Below are 18,380 nucleotides of genomic sequence, written 5' to 3' on the forward strand. Positions count from 1 at the left end.
CTTTTGACATGTCTTAGTTTTTAAAGGAAACCAATCAGCACGACGGTGTTGATATGGTTCCCAGCTGCACAGTATACATCTACTGTGTAGCTTCCCGAAGCTACCAGCTGCGCCTGTGGCGGTAGCTTAACATCGGGGAAAAGGGTCGGCAACTAGTCATCTGGGCGGGATACCATCCGTGACTAGTCAAGGCTCTCTGCCTGTGAGCGTTAAATGTGGGGATAGTTGACCCGTTAGTGGCCTCTCTGCCTGTCAATTATCCCCGCTGAACGAGCTGGCAGGCAGAGAGCTGTGACTAGTCATGGGCGGCTCGCCTCCCAGATGACAAGTTGCCGCCTCTTGCGTGCCAGAATAAAACTCCTTTTTCCCTCATGTAAAGCTACCGCCACAGGCACAGCTGGCAGCCTCGGGAAGCTACTCAATAGATCTATGCTGTGCAGCTGGGAACCATATCAGTACAAACATTGGATCCCTCTAATGGTCAGGGTGTGAACGTTCAGACCCTATCAGTAGAATTCTGTAACACGCTCCTCTCCCTACTCTCTGTGCTCTCTGGGTCTAGGAGAGATGACACAGAGCCAGGAGTAAATGCATTAAGAGTGTACTTTTCTCGACTTCATCTCTGACATATCAAAACTTTTTGCTAAGGACAGGTACACTTTAACTACAAAGAGGCACACAATAAGGAATCAGAAGCTTATTGCCAGTTTCCACACAGCAGCAAATGAGGTGAAGAAGACAGAACACAAAGATGCCCAAAGGACGACTGAGAAATGGGATGCATAGGGGATGCTTCTCTATAAGGTGTATCTATACAGCAGTTGCCTAGTATACAGTTCTCAGCAATGTAATTGTAACACCAAAAAGGAAAAGTTATGGAAATTCTAGGATTGATAGACATGCTAATGACAGACATGCAAATGATGAAACTAAAAGCACAGAAACAAAATATTCAAAGCATTTTAGTCAGTATAGAGTATGAGCGCCAAGCTTAGAAATACTGGGATACTTGGATAAGTCTGGAGACACTGCAGACCATACAGTGCATTCATTAATACCCTCACTGATAGCCATGGGGTGTTAGTGGGTGTCAGGGGCATAACTAGAAATGACTGGGCCCCACAGCAAACTTTTGATTGGGCCCCCTCTTTCCCAACTGACCACAAGTGTAGACATAACCTTTAACATTTAAATACAAGTGCTTGTCAGGAGCGTTGCAGTTAAAGGGATATATGCAGCACCCTGACGACCCGCTCAGACGATGGATACTGCAAGTAATGATGGCTCAGGGGGCCCAGTGTATTACAGCAGTGAGCTATGGCTGCTATGGTGGTAGTTACGCCCCTGATGGGTGTATTTAAGCACATGGTGCTCATACTTTAAATTGAATAAATCGATAATTCCACGACTTCTTGGTGTTGCAGTTTAAATGTTGATGTTTGTATTTCTATTATTTGTTTCTGAAACAAAATATGGTAGGACGCGGCCGACACTTACACATTGTTTCAGGAAGACTGGCAAGTTTGTTCCCGGACAGATCTAGATCAATACATTTTAGCATGTTTCCGACCTCCTCCGGTAGAGACTCCAGCCTGTTCTCAGACAGGTCCATTTTCTCCAGGTTTTTTAGCTGCCCAATTCCTGCAGGGAGCTCTGTAAGCTGGTTAGACATAAGTGAGAGGTCTGTCAAGAATTTCAGCTCACCAATCTCATCAGGAAGTGTCTTGAGCTGGTTGTGTCCAAGATGGAGAGTGGTAAGTAAAGAAAGAGCAGTAACACAGGGTGGCAGATCTGTAAAGCTGTTGAAGCTGAGATCCAGGTGGCGCAACGAGGAAAGCTTACTGATATCTGGTGGTAGATCGCTTAGCAAACCATTTTGACATCGTCCATAATCATCCCGTACACGTCCACCTGAGAAGTGTGAAATAAATGTGTATATTATTGATGAGCGAACCTCGAACACGCTCAAGTCTGTCCAAACCATAATGACATGCATTTTATTACCAGTGGCTGAAGAAGTTGGATGCAATCCTAAGGCTGCCTGGAAAACATGGCTACAACCATAGCCTGTATTCATGTTTTCCAGGACTAGGGCCGCATTCAACTTCTTTAGCCACTGGTAATAAAATGCAGAGCGTTTGGGTTCGAACGAGTCTGTAAGTGTTCAAGGTGTGATTATTTTTAGTATATATATATATAATATATACTAAAGTATATTAGTGTACTTTAGTATATATATAATATACTTATATTATGTTGACCTATAAAACGATAGACAGGTACACAAGTTCATTTTGGTCTACAATAATATACATTCTGCTGGCGTTTAATAATGACATTTAATATTCTAGATATTGTGGCCACCAGGCTGCAAAGTAAGATCAACAAAACTTTATCACATAAAGTCACATAAAGTCCGACCCTATTAATATGGTTCAGTTCATTGACCACGGAAGAAAAATAAAAAGCTGCACAAAAATAAAAAGCTGAGCTGGGAACTTCTCTTCTGCCAAGAACAACACTCCTCCTAAAGCAATGTTGCCTGAAATAAATTTCTGTAGGCTGACTCCATCCAAAATCCCACCTCCTATGCTTTATTTCTGACTGGTTCACAGAACTGGCTTTCCACCACATTCTGGACTCCAAAGAGATGTTTGGAGCAAACCTGTCTCCGATCTGCTGAAGGCATTGAGAGATAGCCCTTCTCTCCAGTATGAGCATAGGCACTTCCAACTTGATGGACATCACAATAAAGAGCTGCCCTAAAACTCTTGACTTTCTACATGAAAGGGTATTTTATACATGTGGCTGAATGTTAGTCCCATGTGCAATTGCCAAGGCCCCACGGCTGTCAGTTGTTTTTTTTTGTCACTGCAGGCTGTGGCTCTGCCAGGGCTGTTTGCAGCATCATGATGGGGCCCAGGTAGCACTACCTTCCCCCCCCCCCCCCCCGACCTCATTCAGTACGTGGACAGTCAGAAGCGACAGGGAGAAAGAGGGCACCTGGCAGGCGGGGAGTTGCTGCGTCTCTGGCACCTGTTGCTGGCAACTTCATCGCTCAAAAACTGCCCTAGGAATATGGTGCTCGGCATCTGCGGCTGCTGCTTAATGTGAGGCAGAAGAACAAGAGCTGCAGGGGAGTGTAGAGGCTGCACGGAGCCTGCGACCGGAGGATGCACAGTGTCATCCGTCCCCCGCTCAACGGAGGCTCCATCACTGATTAGGAAGTGGGGATATGCAAAGGTATGGCGACTACTAACCCCATCATGTTACCACACATCACATGGGGCAGCTATTGCTCAGCTATCCTGTGTAGCATCAATGTATACAGTAGCGTCTGCTACTGTTTTACAGTGACATTGTGACATCACATCTGACGATTTTCAATGTGGTCACAATGCGACTTGATACATAATGCAACAGTGACACAATAGTCGCTCAGAATCTTAACCTTAAAAGATTTTTGGTCACAGGTCACACTTTGCCAGTACTGACCAACTTGCTTATGCTGGCAAATTGCAACCTGAGACCTGAGTACCCCTGATATATATATATATATATATATATATATATATATATATATATATATATACATTTTTATAATTTTATTGGATAAACCCCAAAGTACAAAAAGTTAAAGGGCGCCAGCCACGAATAAAACTTTTGACATGTCATAGCTAGCACATACAACATGTCAAAAGTTTCTGATTGCACTGGGTCTCACTCCTCCCGAGTCTTGACACCAAACACATCATTTGCTCCACAAAGGGGCCCGTTGAGGCTCTGTCGCCCGAGGGCCCACAAAAACTTGAAGCCGGCCCTGTCCATGTGGCTCAGTAATTACCCATTGTTAGACATCATGGTTCATTCCACTCCCCCAGTGGTCTATGTTGGATGCACTTGTTTGCTCCCACCTCTATTGAAGCAACGGACTGTCAGTGACATAGATCCGGGCTGTCTTTTCTCCATCCTTTTGGTCACTTGTAGGCTTCTGGGAATTGTTTTCAATGTTGTAGTGTAAGTATCCATTGACTGGTAACCTAAGTTAACTTTTAGTCTACATTTAAATTTTATCCATTTAGCCTACTGTGTCCTCTACAGAGGAGTGAACATATGGTAACTATGTTTGTGTACCCATATTCTGTGCATAACAGACTAATAAAGACTTGGTTTACTGTACTGTATCTTGAATTGATCAAAGTGTTAATTCTAAGCACCATAGTTACCTCCATTTACCACCAAGAAACTAACAAGAAATTGGTAAAAGAAGGCATAGTACATAAGGTACAACTGAGTCATAAGTGTTTTCTGATACATTTCTTGTAAGTGGCAATGGTGATGGCAATACAAAGAACAACATGACATTGTTCAGTACTGCGCACCATATACTCTGTCAGGCATGCTCTTCCTACACAGAGGTGCTAGATAGACGCTACCAAAAAAAACCTCATATTACAGAAGGTACGCCAGTCTTTAATCTTCCCCAGTATGCAATTACTTTCCTTTTTTTTTTAACCTAAACCTTAGTAATTTCTCGTGAACCTACTCTTGTTTCCATCGAACTTAAGACATTCCTCAGATCACTAAATGATAAAGAAAACTAAGATATACAGTATATATATATATATATATATATATATATATATACACATACATATACTGCAGGTTTTTTTTGTTTTAAAGGTTATAAGCCTAGTATCTTATACAAGTAGCTGTAGTGATAATGTGGTGCAAATGAGATGCACTGCCTGGGGTAGACTGGGGGTCACACTGCATTTTTGCAATCCATTTTTTATCCGCTTTTGAAAAAAATGGATGGAAAAATGAATGCATTTGTGTTGCATTTGCGTGAATCCGGTTTGATCCGTTTTTCCATTGACTTCCACTATTTAAAAAAAGACGGATTAAAACACAACCGTTTCTTTTACGTACGTCAGCAACGTTTTTGTGTACGTTAAAAAAAACCTGATGTGTTTTGATCCTATTTTTCATAATGGAAGTCAATGGAAAAATGGATCAAAACAGATGCACGCAAATGCATCCATTTTCCCATCCGTTTTTTGCAAAAATGGATGCAAGAAACGGATTACAAAAATGCAGTATGAACCCAGCCATTCATAGACCACACATTAAGGCTATGTTCACACATAGTATTGCCATCAGTTTTTTTTCAGTGTAGCTGACCAAAGACTGACCTAAAGACTGACAGAAATACTATGTGTGAACATAGCCTACGGCTCCATTGGAAGCAGACTTTCATGTAGTTTTATGGCAAAGACAAAACCCTTATAGTGTGGTTTACCTCTGTAAGTAATGTTCAGATGACAGCCATTTTGAAAATGATGTGAGAAAATGCTAACATATCATCCTCCGTGCTGTCAGCTGAGTACATGCAATATGATGGGTAATGATAGTTTTACGAGAATATTTTACCTTTCAGTACCAGTGATCTAAGATGGCTGAACCTTGGCAGATCCGCAACCACTGAAGTTATCATTGCATCGTTGCTGCAAAGTCGGAGAAATTCCACCTGTGCCAGGTCACCTGTCTGATTCTCTGTCACCTGCAGGAACCGCTCACATCCATCCAGGTAAACATCCAGGATGAGTCTATTGCCTGCGATATGTGCAGTGGGAGAGGCTGGTTCCTCTGTGTCTGTTCCCTCCCACAGGGGGCCCAGAAGATGCTCCATCTCTCATCGTCTAAGTGTGGCAACACCGGCATGTCACAGCTCGCCCAACACCGAGGAGATGCCAGCTACACTAAGCTGTGAAGAAGAAGAGCCGGGCCTAGAGAGCAAATAAAGAGGTCAAAATAAATGTATATATCAAACACAGAAAAAAATCTTTGTATTATACAGTTAGTATCATCATCACTATATAACAGTGGTTACTATGTACAAAGTGTTTATTCATTTATTTTATTTTTTTATATTGGAAGTCCAAAACGGCACAAAAAAGGCTTAGATTTCTGTAGTTTTTCTTTAAAAAAATTACACACACCCCCACCTCAAAATTTAGATGCATATATAAGGTATCAATTCAGACACCCTTAGGCTATGTTCACACTATGTATTCACAATGGCCGTTGTTCTTAATGTTCCTGCGGCCGATACTGCCATATCGCCGCAGAACCATCATTTTATTTTAATTGGTGTGCGGGAACATTTGGGCGTGCCTGCAAACCAATTAACCATTTAAGTCTAGGCAATGAACGGCCTTCAGAATGGCCATGCATTGTGTAAACGAAATGGGAACAACAGATGTTGTTTGCACTCTATGATTGACATGACAGGTCTTAAACTAGACCCCGCCCCCTTTTCCACAACTGGATTTACTATGAGGCGCACCCAGCCATGAAAAAGAAGGCAAATTTGTGCCTTCTCCCTTGTGTACGCCGGTGGCGCAGCCTTTTTTACATTTTCCCTATGCAGTTTTTTTTTTTTAAATGCCACAAAAACTGCATCATGGAGAAAGGTAAAAAAGTGCACTTTTTGTGACATTTTTACATCCCACATAAAAATCCCATGCAAAGAGTAAAATCTAAAGGAAGATGTGTGTTTCATTCTTTGCAGACAAATCTGACTTTCAGAGACCATAATGTGCAGTTTGTTTCGAATCTCCATAACCTGACTATGAGACATAACCTGACGCCAATGGGCTCTTTAGTAGAATCTGTAACAGGTGCCCCCAACCATGCACAAAAAGTGACTTATATGGCAACGGAACCTCTGGGCACTTAAATACTGGTACATGTAGACTATCCACAGGATAGAGGGTAACTAGCTCATCTGTAGGACCCCCCCAATCATCAGAACAGAGGTCCCGAGTGTATGGAGCTCAGCACCAATGCTCGGCCACTGCTCCATTCCCTCGCTATAGGTCCTATAAACATTGTAGAGCACTAAGCTTGGCAATGTCCACCAATCCTATTAAGGGTGCGTTCACACCTACAGGATCCGCAGCAGATCTGCAGCAGATCCGCAGCAGATTTGATTGAATTTTTCAGTTATTTGATGCAGTGTTCAGTTATTTAAATTAAATCTGCTTAGGATCTGCTGCGGATCCGCAGCAGAAAATGCGCTGCGGGTCCGGTAAGTGTGAACGTACCTTTAAAATGAGTAGAGTTGTGCTCGAGCATTCAGAGTGAGCTGCAGTTCTCACAAGTGGTATTGTCTTCTTATAGCATGCAATAAATGCCTTTATACTGTCGCATCTCTCATGTGAATACACATCACTGGAACGGTGAACAGAAATGCGTCAAATAAAGTGCAGCAATGGTTCAGTACTCACAGCAAGAAGTCTGCTGATGGCCGGAGTGGCTCAGTGAAGGAGTCCTTTGTTCTTCATTGAACCATTCTCACTCACAGCGTGCAGGGTACTAGGGTTCACATACTTTACTGTAAGAGTTAAGATATGAATTAAACATTGTGCACACATTTCATGGTCTCCGTGTGCTGCAGATCGCTAGGTTTCAGACCAGTCACTTTTTTGAACTTCCTGGTTACATGAGGCTTGGGTGACGTGAGGAGGGCAGGAGCAGCAGTACGGCCTCTCCTCCCCCCTCTCTTCTCTTCCCTTTTCAGATCACAGGACAGTCCTATTGTGCTCTGCACCAAGTATGCGAACATTGAACACATATCCACAGATGTATGAGCAGTACACAACGTAGTACAGGATGGGCACCCTATTCTCAAAAATATACCTAGGTGACCAACAGGGCATGTTAAATATATTATTTTGCCTTAAAGGGACTCTGTCACCTCCAAAACACCCACTAAACTTAAGTTATCAGTAGATTATACATCAGTAGAGTATAGAGCGCTGATTCTATATCTGCAATTTTTATCTTTCTATGTTCTTGCGTTCCTTTGGTATAAGCCACAAATGAAGGAGTCTAAGTAGTCCTCTCCATTATATTCTTGAGCTAAGTAGTCCTCTCTATGCATCAATATGCCCAGTTTGTAGGCTTACAACGGTGACATACAAAGGAGTAGAAAGCTACAAATACAGATTTGGAATTGGCATGCTATATCCTACTTAGGCATGACTTTAGTTAAGAGTAGCTTCACCGCTGCAAATCCTGGTACTGTTATCTTCAATGGAGTTTCATACCCGCAGCGGAATAAAAATTCCGTAACGTCGGCCCCTTTAAAGGGGTTATCCAGCGCTACAAAAACATGGCCACTTTTCCCCCTACTGTTGTCTCCAGTTCAGGTGCAGTTTGCAATTAAGCTCCATTTACTTCAATGGAACTGAGTTTCAAAACCCCACCCAAACTGGAGACAACAGTAGGGGGAAAGTGGCCGTGTTTTTGTAGCGCTGGATAACCCCTTTAACCCCCTGCCTCCCACAGCATACATTACATACTGCGGCAGGGCCGTTCACTGATTGGCTGAGCGGGACTAATGGGACCTGGAAGCCTCAGATGCAGCTGTGGCGCAGAGCTACGGGGAGTTAAAGGGGCTGACGTTACATACTCACAGCGGAATGAAAATTCCGCTGTGGGTGTGTAACCCCATTGAAGAGCACAGTACCAGGATTCACAGCGGATTTCGTTGCAAACTCGCAGCATGAAATCCGCTGCAAATTCGGTACGTGTGAAGCTACCCTTAGGCTGCATTCTCACATTCTGTGTTCCTCACACAACACGGACATGGAATGCCTGTAACAGACTCTCCCCCGCCCAAGCAGCATCTGTGATAAGATGCTGGGAGCGGGGGAACTGTACAGATTTGCACCGCGCTGTAATGACATGAACCCTTAACCTGAAATCGTTTACCATATTACACAGAACGATAGTTGTTAGTTATAATCGTTACTGTGATCATTTACTCCATCTGATCCCAGCAAAAGAAAGAATTACACGAACGTGGAACTATAGCGAATGATTAATGAATGATTTACAATGATTTTAGGGTCACATCTAATAGAAAAATCAACGACACACAAACAATATTTCTATCATTGCCTGCAATTACACGGAACGATTATCGTTTAATTTGAACGCTATAACGATTTTCCTACACGATAATCGTCCCGTGTAATAGGGCCCTAAGGCGTTAGGGGGGCATTTCTTTAGCCTCAGCTACTTTTACATTCTTTTTTACGTAGCTTTGCTGTTATTGAATTACAAGACAGTAAATTGGCTGATAAAATCCCCAGAGGTTACAATCATGGCAACCAGATCCCTGGGTACTACCATTGTAAGAACGCGTGACAATTAAAGCATATGCTTTCTAGCCTCCCATTCTTTACTACTAAATACAGACTACATTATATTGTTTATGGGAACGTCTTCTCATTCAGCTATACCTTTCTAGCACAAAATATGAAATATAATAATAATAACAAAACATACACTTTCACTGTTCTGCAAAGCACTAGGCACACAGTCACCCTAACTAGGGCATGTTAGACTTTGTTCACACTACTGTCATGTCTTCTAATTGAGTTGGGTTGAATTGGGTTGGGGTCTGGTTCCAGAGATAGGTGTGAGCCCCAGAGCTGGGACTGTCAGACATTTACTGCATATCCTGCGGCTATGCTATACATGTTTGAGACAGGAATAGCCCTTTAAAGGGGTACTCCGACTGAAATAATTTTCTTTCAAATCAACTGGTTTCAGAAAGTTATATAGATTTGTAATTTACCTCTTTTTAAAAATCTACAGTCTTCCCAAACTTATCAGCTGCTGTATGTCCTGCAGGAAGTAGAGTATCCTTCTTAGTCTGACACAGTGCTCTCTGCTGCCACCTCTGTCCATGTCAGGAACTGTCCAGAGCAGTATCATAGAAAACTTCTCTTGCTCTGGACAGTTCCTGGCATGGACAGAAAAGGCAGCAGAGAAACTACTACCCATTGCTGTCGACCTTGAAAGCAGACCTTGCAAAATGGGACAGGGGAGATTTCTTGTGGATAGGTCGTATTAATATTCTTAAAATGAATGTTTTGCCACGTTTAATGTACCTGTTCCAGGCGGTACCAGCTGTCCTTTCTAAAGGGTGCCTCTCCACCATGATGTCTCTCTTCTCCCGTTTTGTCTGGGCCAATAGGAAGCCACGAATCGCACACACTACTCTCACCCGGCCCAAAGCTAAAGGCGGTTTGGCTCTCCCCGACTGTAGAGCCTATTATCAGGCCGCTATTTTTAACAGGGTCCTGGACTGTTTCCATTTCAGACACCTAAAGTTATGGGTCCTCCTGGAGTCGCACACGGCACCCCTTGACCCAGGTTCCCTCCTGTGGTTGGCATCAGACTCGCCCCTCTCCTCAATCAATTCCCTCTCCCCTCCCATCACGCGCTCTATTGCCTCTTTACGTAAAAGCAATCCTTTGATTACCAAAGGCTACTTCCCGGATGGCCCCCTTTCCCCTCTTTTTGGACAACCGAGTTTTCCTCACACCAGTCAGGCCCCCTCTTTTCTGGGCTTTACTGCACACTCAGGAGTTACCTTCTCTACTTTCCTATCCTCCTCTGGCCTTGTTCCTCTGGATGAGTTACCCTTCCCAGACACACGACCGGTCTTCAGACACGCTCGCCATACACTTTCAATCAGTTCAATCAGCTGGCTGCTTTTGTGCGTGGACATGGGACTAGGCTTCGTCTGAGGCAACCTCTCCTTCCTTTTGAATCTCTGTGTACAGCTACCTCGCCGATAGAGAAGTCTACCTCCACTATCTACGCACTCCTCTTAGACTCACTGTGCATGGTGCCTCCTTCCTTTTTCTCAAGCTGGGAAAAGGAACTCGGCAAAACCTTCTCCGCTGAAGACTGGGAGAAAATCTTTATGCTTTGCCATAAGACCTCAATGTCATGTAAGATGCATTGCACTAACTATAAAGTGATCTCTCGTTGGTACAAAGTTCCAGCAGTCCTGGCTAAGATATACCCTAATACTTCCGACCTCTGCTGGCGCTGTCATAGCACACGGGGAACTATGTCCCACATATGGTGGAGCTGCCCCGTGCTTCAGCCTTTCTGGACTGAAGTGTTGAGGCTGATAAACCACATTACCGGTCAATCGCTACAGAATTCTGCTCACCTTACACTTCTCTCTCTCATACCTGGCCCGTTAAGACCCTTCCTACACTCCCTAACGTGCTTCTTACTTATAGCTGCTCGTGCCGTCATCCCCAGAAGATGGAAACAGACCTCTCCCCCGACAGTTGCTGAATGGTGCGCTGAAGTCCACTATTTACATAGAATGGAGGAACTCCTCTCTGATAGCATGAACTACTCCAAAAGATACAGGAAATGTTGGCTCCCCTGGCTAACTTTACTCGGGTCGGAGGAATATTCCCAACTCTCTATGTCTACATTAGACTCTCCTCTATCCTCTTCTCCTCCTACCCCAATCTCTTCTCGGGCACCCCCCATGACAGCCATATGTTAAGGGAGACACAAAGTCTTCAGAAATGATCTCGGCCTTTCCTTACTGGGAGACCTTTTCCTGTATGTTGTTCTTTCCATTGCGGTTATTCTACTATTCTGAGGCGTGGATTTCGATTTCTATTTCTATTCCTGTTTCTATCCTCGATACCCCAGAGGCCATAAGACCGGAATATCCTTACTCTTTCTGAATAGTGAATCAAGGGATCTTCCCCTTCCCCTTTCCTTCCTTTCTCTCCCCTCTTTGAGTTATACAACTCTTATATTGTGCCTTTTTCTATCGTGGTATATACATATTTTACAAATTGTTAACCATTGAACAGTGAAGTGGTTTATTGCTGTGAATTTTCACTATGGCACGCCTGCATTTCTTTATTGTTCTATATAATTTTCAATAAAAAGATTATAAGTAAAAAAAAAAAAAGAAAAGGCAGCAGAGAGCACTGTGTCAGAATATAAATAATATATTGCTTCTGGAACTACAAGGCGTGAGGACATTAACGGCAAACCTAACCCAATTGTAACTTCTATAGTTGCAGTATAGAGACCTAGAGATAGGATCCTGCTGAACAAACACTGTGGCTTATCTCAAAAATAGGCCATGAGTGCCATCACCCCCTTTAAACAGCTGATTCTTGAAGGTGCCAGGAGCCAGACAACTGCTGATCTAATAATGGTGGCCTGCCGTACAGAGAGGACATCAGTTATATAAGCCTGGATTACCTAGTTAAAGAAGTTTTCTATGCTCTTAATGTTATCCCCAAGCTAGTGGGGTCCAACCGCTGGGACCCCACCAAACAAGCGAATGGATGAAATGTGTCACTTGAATGAACAGAGTGCAGCGCTTTCATACATTTTTTATTTATTAGCAATACACTTTCCCTGTTGTTTTGTTATTTGTTGGGGTCCCAAAGGTCAGACCCCCCACTCATTAGCTGATATTTTTGGAGTTGTAAATTTTCAGGTTTATAGACTTAGGGCCCTATTCCACGGGACGATTATCATTTGGATAATCGTTAAATTGTTCAGAACGAAGCGATAAACGTTCGGTTGAATAGCAGTTGTCGATTAAACGATAAACGAGAAATTGTTGATCGTTTAATGAGACCTGGACCTATTTTATTGTCGTCTGAGATCGTTTATCGTTAACGATTATGCAAATGATAATTGTCCTTTACATGGGTCAATAATCGTGCAGAAAATCATCATATCGTTTGAATATAAACGATAATCGCCCTGTTTAATAGCAGGCAATGATCTAAAAATCGTTTGCGTGTTGTTTAGATCTGACCCTAAAATCATTGTTAGTCGTTCGCTGTAATTCCGCATTCACTAATCGTTCAGTGTAATTCCACATTGTTCCTTCGTATTTTGGGATCAGATGGAGTAAGTGATCGTAGTAACAATTGTTGTAACGATCGTAACTAACGACTATCGTTTCTTGTATTATGGTGAACGATTTCAGGTCACCGATAAACAATGTAGTTTGTGATCGTTTATCGTTAAAAATCGCTTTGTCTACAGAAGCCTTAATGGACCACGGATGAGCTGGATAGGCATCAGTTCTTTAAGGGTGTTCCTATTACTTTAGGCACTATGGCATATCCCCCTCTGGAAGACCTGGGAGTGACACATTACTAATATATAGACATTTAGGCCGGAGCCCTATAGGCACTGATTTTACAGGGCAATGACCAGCCATAAAGTAAGTAGTCAACTATTCCATTACAGTAAGTAGCCAACTTATGGCACAGCCTAGCTATGGCAATGATGGTCACAACATATACAAACTAGTAACAGAAATGTGACCACACACTGAAGAGGCCCAGGGAAGAACACTGACCCCGCCATAAATCAGAGAACTGTCCACTGCGCCTGCGCGTCACATTGAGCGTACCAAGATGGCGCCGCTTCCCATGATGCATCTCTCCGCAGGATCTTCCTGAGCCTAGCCCCGCCCCGTGAGCGGCCTTTTCCCCCCGGCCTCCGTAGTGGAAGCACGCGTGGAGCTCCCTCTCTCCGGCCTGACTGTTAGAAAGTGTGCAGTGAAGTAAGTGGCTGGCGGGGCTGCACCCGGGCTCTTGTCTGGGTGTGGGGGCGCCGTGCGGCTATCATTCAGAGGTGTGAATATGGGCCGATAACATGCGGCCTAAAATGCTGCCCCCCACCCCCGTGTACATACCATCCCTGGTCGGGCACTACAGGTCGCAGCACGTCCTCGCGTGGTTATTGGCGCAGCGGCTGGATGTGGAGCCCACGTGGTGTGTAGCAGAGCTGAAGTTGTCATGTGGCGCAGATAGTGTACATAGGCGACAAGTAACACACTCGGCTCTGCTACTCCTGTACCACGTGTCTGATGTATAGAGCAGTGATAGCCTGGTCTGACGCGATCAGGGGGTCACATACTTATCAGAATGGCCTGAACTGAATCCTAAGAGGACATGACAGTATGGACAGCGCCCCCGTGTGGTCAGTAGCAGCTATATGTATGGCAGTGATCCCCCAGGCTGTACATGGCCAAACTACAACTCCCATCATGCCCTGACAGCACCATATGTCATGTCCGATCTGCCATTACTGTCTGTGTTAGTAGAGAATCACCATAATGGAGCGAGTCCAGCCTGCGGCATAGATCTGGTGATTCCCCTGACCGGTCACTACCAGGCCCGGTGTCATGGGAATATCCGTCAGCTCCTCGGCTGTGATGAAGCTGTTGTACATCAGTACGGCCATCCCTATGGATCCATCTTCTTCATACAGGGGTAGCGGAGCTGAGAGATACCAGGCGAGATGTTCTGACACATCAGAGTGAATGCACAGGGAGCCTGGAGAGGTGGTCTATATTATACATAGCTAGGAGTGAGCTGGGACTCTGGATTGGCTAAGGAGACTAATTCATTTTTATTAAATTTTTTTTACAGAATGCGTTACGTAGCTTCATACCTCTTGGCCGTGCTCGGCGGCAATGATAACCCCACCATCGGTGACATGAAGAAGATCCTGGAGAGTGTGGGGATTGAATTGGACAAGGAGCGTGCAGAGAAGGTATAGACATGTAAAGGCCACAGTACAGTCACCATGCGTTATAATACAGACGCTACTGGGTGTCAGAATGATGGGCTTGGAGACATTTCTGTGGGTGTCTCATTAATTTGGTTTGCAGAAACGTATGCACATGCTGCAGGAGCATCCCCGTTCAGATGGATTGAACTAGTTACAGGAAAGTCTGGGTGAATGTGTCCCATAAAGCTCAATCCCTGTGTTTTCAAAGGTTCTGTTATAAGTAGGGATGCACGATGCACCGAAATATCGATACGGTTCCCAAAAATACGGTTCGGTACCAGGATTTCCTGGTATCGATACTTTATATTAAGCTGCATAATAACGCAGCTTAATATAAAGTATAGAGCAGAGAACACGGCTGGCGGCTATCTGAGCGCTGGCCGTGCTCTCTTTGTGCCGCCCCCCCTGCAGTCACCTTCTCTGCTCTCCCTTCGTTCGCTCCTGGCGGCGGCAAATTTAAATAGCCGGCACACAGCGATCGCTAGTTCTGTCACACTGACAGCGGCATTAACACCTCCCGAGCCGCTCCATAGGCAGCACGAGTCTCCTGCATATGGAGCGGCCCCGCTGAGGAGGAGGAGATGCGGCCACTATATATCCAGCGCAGCTGTGAGGTGGGGGAGGCCGTGGCTGTCAGGATCAGTGCGCACATGAGTAATGTGGGGGTGACTGATCGGCTCTGGCTATAGGGGGGATGTAACCTGCAGATTATGCTCTCACATGGGTGCGGGCTGTGCAGCCTTCATTTTATTAAGAACGGCATTCCAGTGTAGACAGCGTCCAGGAGAAATCACATGTCATCACACTGACCGGGAAGCAGGGGGCCTGAAGAGAACGCTGCAGCCGCCCGACAGCCCGGACAGGTCGTCAGGACATCAATCACTGGTCTGTATGTGAGGCAGCTGAGGCGGCTTTCTTCATAGCAAAGGGTGGTGACCTCTGCCCGGCCTGTGTGTCTCCTCCCTCCTCCACAGCCTCCCCTGTGCAGCGTCCAGGACCCTCTCCCTGTGCTGTAAGCCCGAGGAGTCTTCTCTCTCCTCTTTCTATCTCCTGTCTGTTTAATTACATTACTAGTTTCATCTGGCTTCTTACCTTGTGTCCATCAGTCAGTGTGAGTGCTCTGTATCTCCTATCTATCTATCTGTCTATCTCCTATATATCCATCTCCTATCTATCTATCTCCTATCTATCTATATATCCATCTCCTATCTATCTATCTCCTACATATCCATTTATCCATCTACAGATAGGGAATAAACCTGGAGCTGCACAGCATCATATCCCATTACAGCTCTGTGTAAGCCACAACCCCCTGATATATGCATGAGATATAGTATGACACCAGCCATCACCCTCTAGCCCCAGCCACCATGGCCCTGTGTTCCCCCATCCCTGCTGCTGACTCTCACCCCCTCCCATTAGACTCTGGGAGAGCTCCAGGGCCCACATGCAGCCCACCCTCTTCCCACCATGGCCCCAGCCCTGCAGATGGCACATCCCACCTTCAGGAAGCAGTTGGTGCAAATAATGAGAAGAATCAAAAGTCTAAGGTGCTAAAAGATGATCAAATTGAGTGAGCTGCAATGTAATGTGTGGTGGTCCCCCTCACCATATGCTGCAGGAACCCCACCCAGCACCCAGTCCTGTTCTATGGACTCTACAAAAAAAACCCTAATTTATGGAATAGAAATTTGTAGGAATGACAGTTTAATGTCCCCACCATGTGACCAAGGCCAGTGGGATCTCAGGGCTGGGACATCACCAGTGCCCAGAACTGGGTGTCAATCTGTTTATTTACTGTTTGATATATATATATATATATATATATATATATATATATATATATATATATATATATATATATATATATATCCCTCTCTATCTATCTGTTTCCTCTTTCTCTGTCTTTCTCTTTCTCTCTGTCCCCTCTATCTATGGCATTGTAGTGTCTGACTCTGAATATTATGTGGCAGTCTCCCCCCATGTACATTGTGCCAACCCTGGTGCTGTGCATAGACCCACTGCAGTGCCACAATATATACAGACACTTACAATATATATAACAATCCTATAAATATCCGGATCATTTGCTATAATTCTTATGACACAAGTTACTGGCCAACTGCAGCTGTGTTCACATGCTGCAGTTTGGTTATTTGTTGCAGGTTTTTACATATTTAAATACCTTGTGGGCAATAACTGCATTGCAGCCTCCACAAACTCTAAGAGGTCTCCCAAAATATAGGATACCGAATAACTAGCTGATTGGTGGGAGTTGTAGTGCACTCCCAGCATACCTCCTTGTGCACGACAACTCCCAGCATACCTCCTTGTGCACGACAACTCCCAGCATACCTCCTTGTGCACGACAACTCCCAGCATACCTCCTTGTGCACGACAACTCCCAGCATACCTCCTTGTGCACGACAACTCCCAGCATACCTCCTTGTGCACGACAACTCCCAGCATACCTCCTTGTGCACGACAACTCCCAGCATACCTCCTTGTGCACGACAACTCCCAGCATACCTCCTTGTGCACGACAACTCCCAGCATACCTCCTTGTGCACGACAACTCCCAGCATACCTCCTTGTGCACGACAACTCCCAGCATACCTCCTTGTGCACGACAACTCCCAGCATACCTCCTTGTGCACGACAACTCCCAGCATACCTCCTTGTGCACGACAACTCCCAGCATACCTCCTTGTGCACGACAACTCCCAGCATACCTCCTTGTGCACGACAACTCCCAGCATACCTCCTTGTGCCCGACAACTCCCAGCATACCTCCTTGTGCCCGACAACTCCCAGCATACCTCCTTGTGCCCGACAACTCCCAGCATACCTCCTTGTGCCCGACAACTCCCAGCATACCTCCTTGTGCCCGACAACTCCCAGCATACCTCCTTGTGCCCGACAACTCCCAGCATACCTCCTTGTGCCCGACAACTCCCAGCATACCTCCTTGTGTACATATTTGCAGTCGGGGGGGGCACTATATTTGTACTTTTACAGTTTTTTTTTTTTTAAACTTTAGTATTGAAATGGTATCGAGTATCGAAATAAAACAGCTGGTATCGGTATCGAACTCAAAATTCTGGTATCGTGGCATCACTAGTTATAAGGGCCCATTCATACTTAGTGAGTGTACCACCAGGCCCAGGCTGAAGCACTGGAGGCGGCCTGACCCACCCTTGGTGGGAGGAAACCCCTGCCCCTGTGTGATAGGGTTCCATTGATTTTAATGGAGTCATGTCATAGAGGGGCTGAAGTTTCTTCCCACTAAGGGTCCTATTCCACGGGCCGAGGAGGGCCTGATCAACGATGTAAACGAGCAGCGATCTGCTAGATCGCCGCTCGTTTACTGGGCCTATTCCATGGCCCGATCGTTAAGCAAGGGCTGCAAGGACATCGTTACCGATGTCCTTGCAGCATTATTACCTGGCTGCAGGGCTTGTCCTCCGCTCCGTCTCCTCCCCGGGTCCCCTGCGCTCTATCTTCTGAATGGCTGGTCAGCTGACAGGCCACACTCAGCCAATCACAGGCCGTGGCGGTCCCGGCCTGTGATTGGCTGAGCGCTCCGTCAGCTGACCGGCCATTCAGAAGATAGAGCGCGCGGGACCCGGGGATGAAGACAGCGCAGAGAAGAAGCCCTGCAGCCAGGTAATGTATGATGATGCTGCTGCTGTTTCTTCTCAAATCGTCGGTCGCCCGCCGCGCTCCGCTATTCAACTGTAGCGATGCGCGGTGGGGGAACAATGATTTTAGGTCTGGCCCTAAATGAACAATCAGCCGATGACACGATCGTTGGCTGATCGTTCTCTCTATTTCACCGAACGATAATCGGCCGAATCGGCCCAAATGGGGCCGATCCGGCCGATTATCGTTACTGTGGAATAGGGCCCTAAGGGTGGGTCGGCCCG

The 18,380-nt window shown here is 45.4% G+C and overlaps 2 protein-coding genes across 7 annotated transcripts in view; one reads left to right on the forward strand and one right to left on the reverse strand.

The window, feature by feature from the left end:
• PIDD1 (p53-induced death domain protein 1) overlaps positions 1–13,782 on the reverse strand; it is a 26,446-nt gene extending 12,664 nt beyond the window's left edge. For 2 of the 6 annotated variants that reach the window (XM_069965616.1, XM_069965612.1), the window contains exons 1-3: positions 7,293–7,585; positions 5,434–5,789; positions 1,498–1,911 (exon numbers count right to left, since the gene is read on the reverse strand). In XM_069965616.1, the coding sequence (XP_069821717.1) occupies positions 1,498–1,911; positions 5,434–5,692 (673 nt within the window). In that variant the 5' untranslated portion in view covers positions 5,693–5,789; positions 7,293–7,585. Of the gene's footprint in view, positions 1–1,497; positions 1,912–3,003; positions 3,293–5,433; positions 5,790–7,292; positions 7,586–13,234; positions 13,287–13,573 lie in introns of those variants that run through there. The other 4 variants (XM_069965613.1, XM_069965614.1, XM_069965615.1 and 1 more) reach the window with 4 other exon arrangements.
• Positions 13,330–18,380, forward strand: part of RPLP2 (ribosomal protein lateral stalk subunit P2) — a 19,392-nt gene continuing 14,341 nt past the window's right edge. The window contains exons 1-2 of the mRNA XM_069965618.1: positions 13,330–13,441; positions 14,313–14,436. Of these exons, the coding sequence (XP_069821719.1) occupies positions 14,314–14,436 (123 nt within the window). The 5' untranslated portion in view covers positions 13,330–13,441; position 14,313. The remainder of the gene's footprint in view (positions 13,442–14,312; positions 14,437–18,380) is intronic.

Source organism: Dendropsophus ebraccatus, chromosome 4, assembly GCF_027789765.1.
Source record: "Dendropsophus ebraccatus isolate aDenEbr1 chromosome 4, aDenEbr1.pat, whole genome shotgun sequence".
In the NCBI taxonomy this organism is placed as follows: domain Eukaryota; kingdom Metazoa; phylum Chordata; class Amphibia; order Anura; family Hylidae; genus Dendropsophus; species Dendropsophus ebraccatus.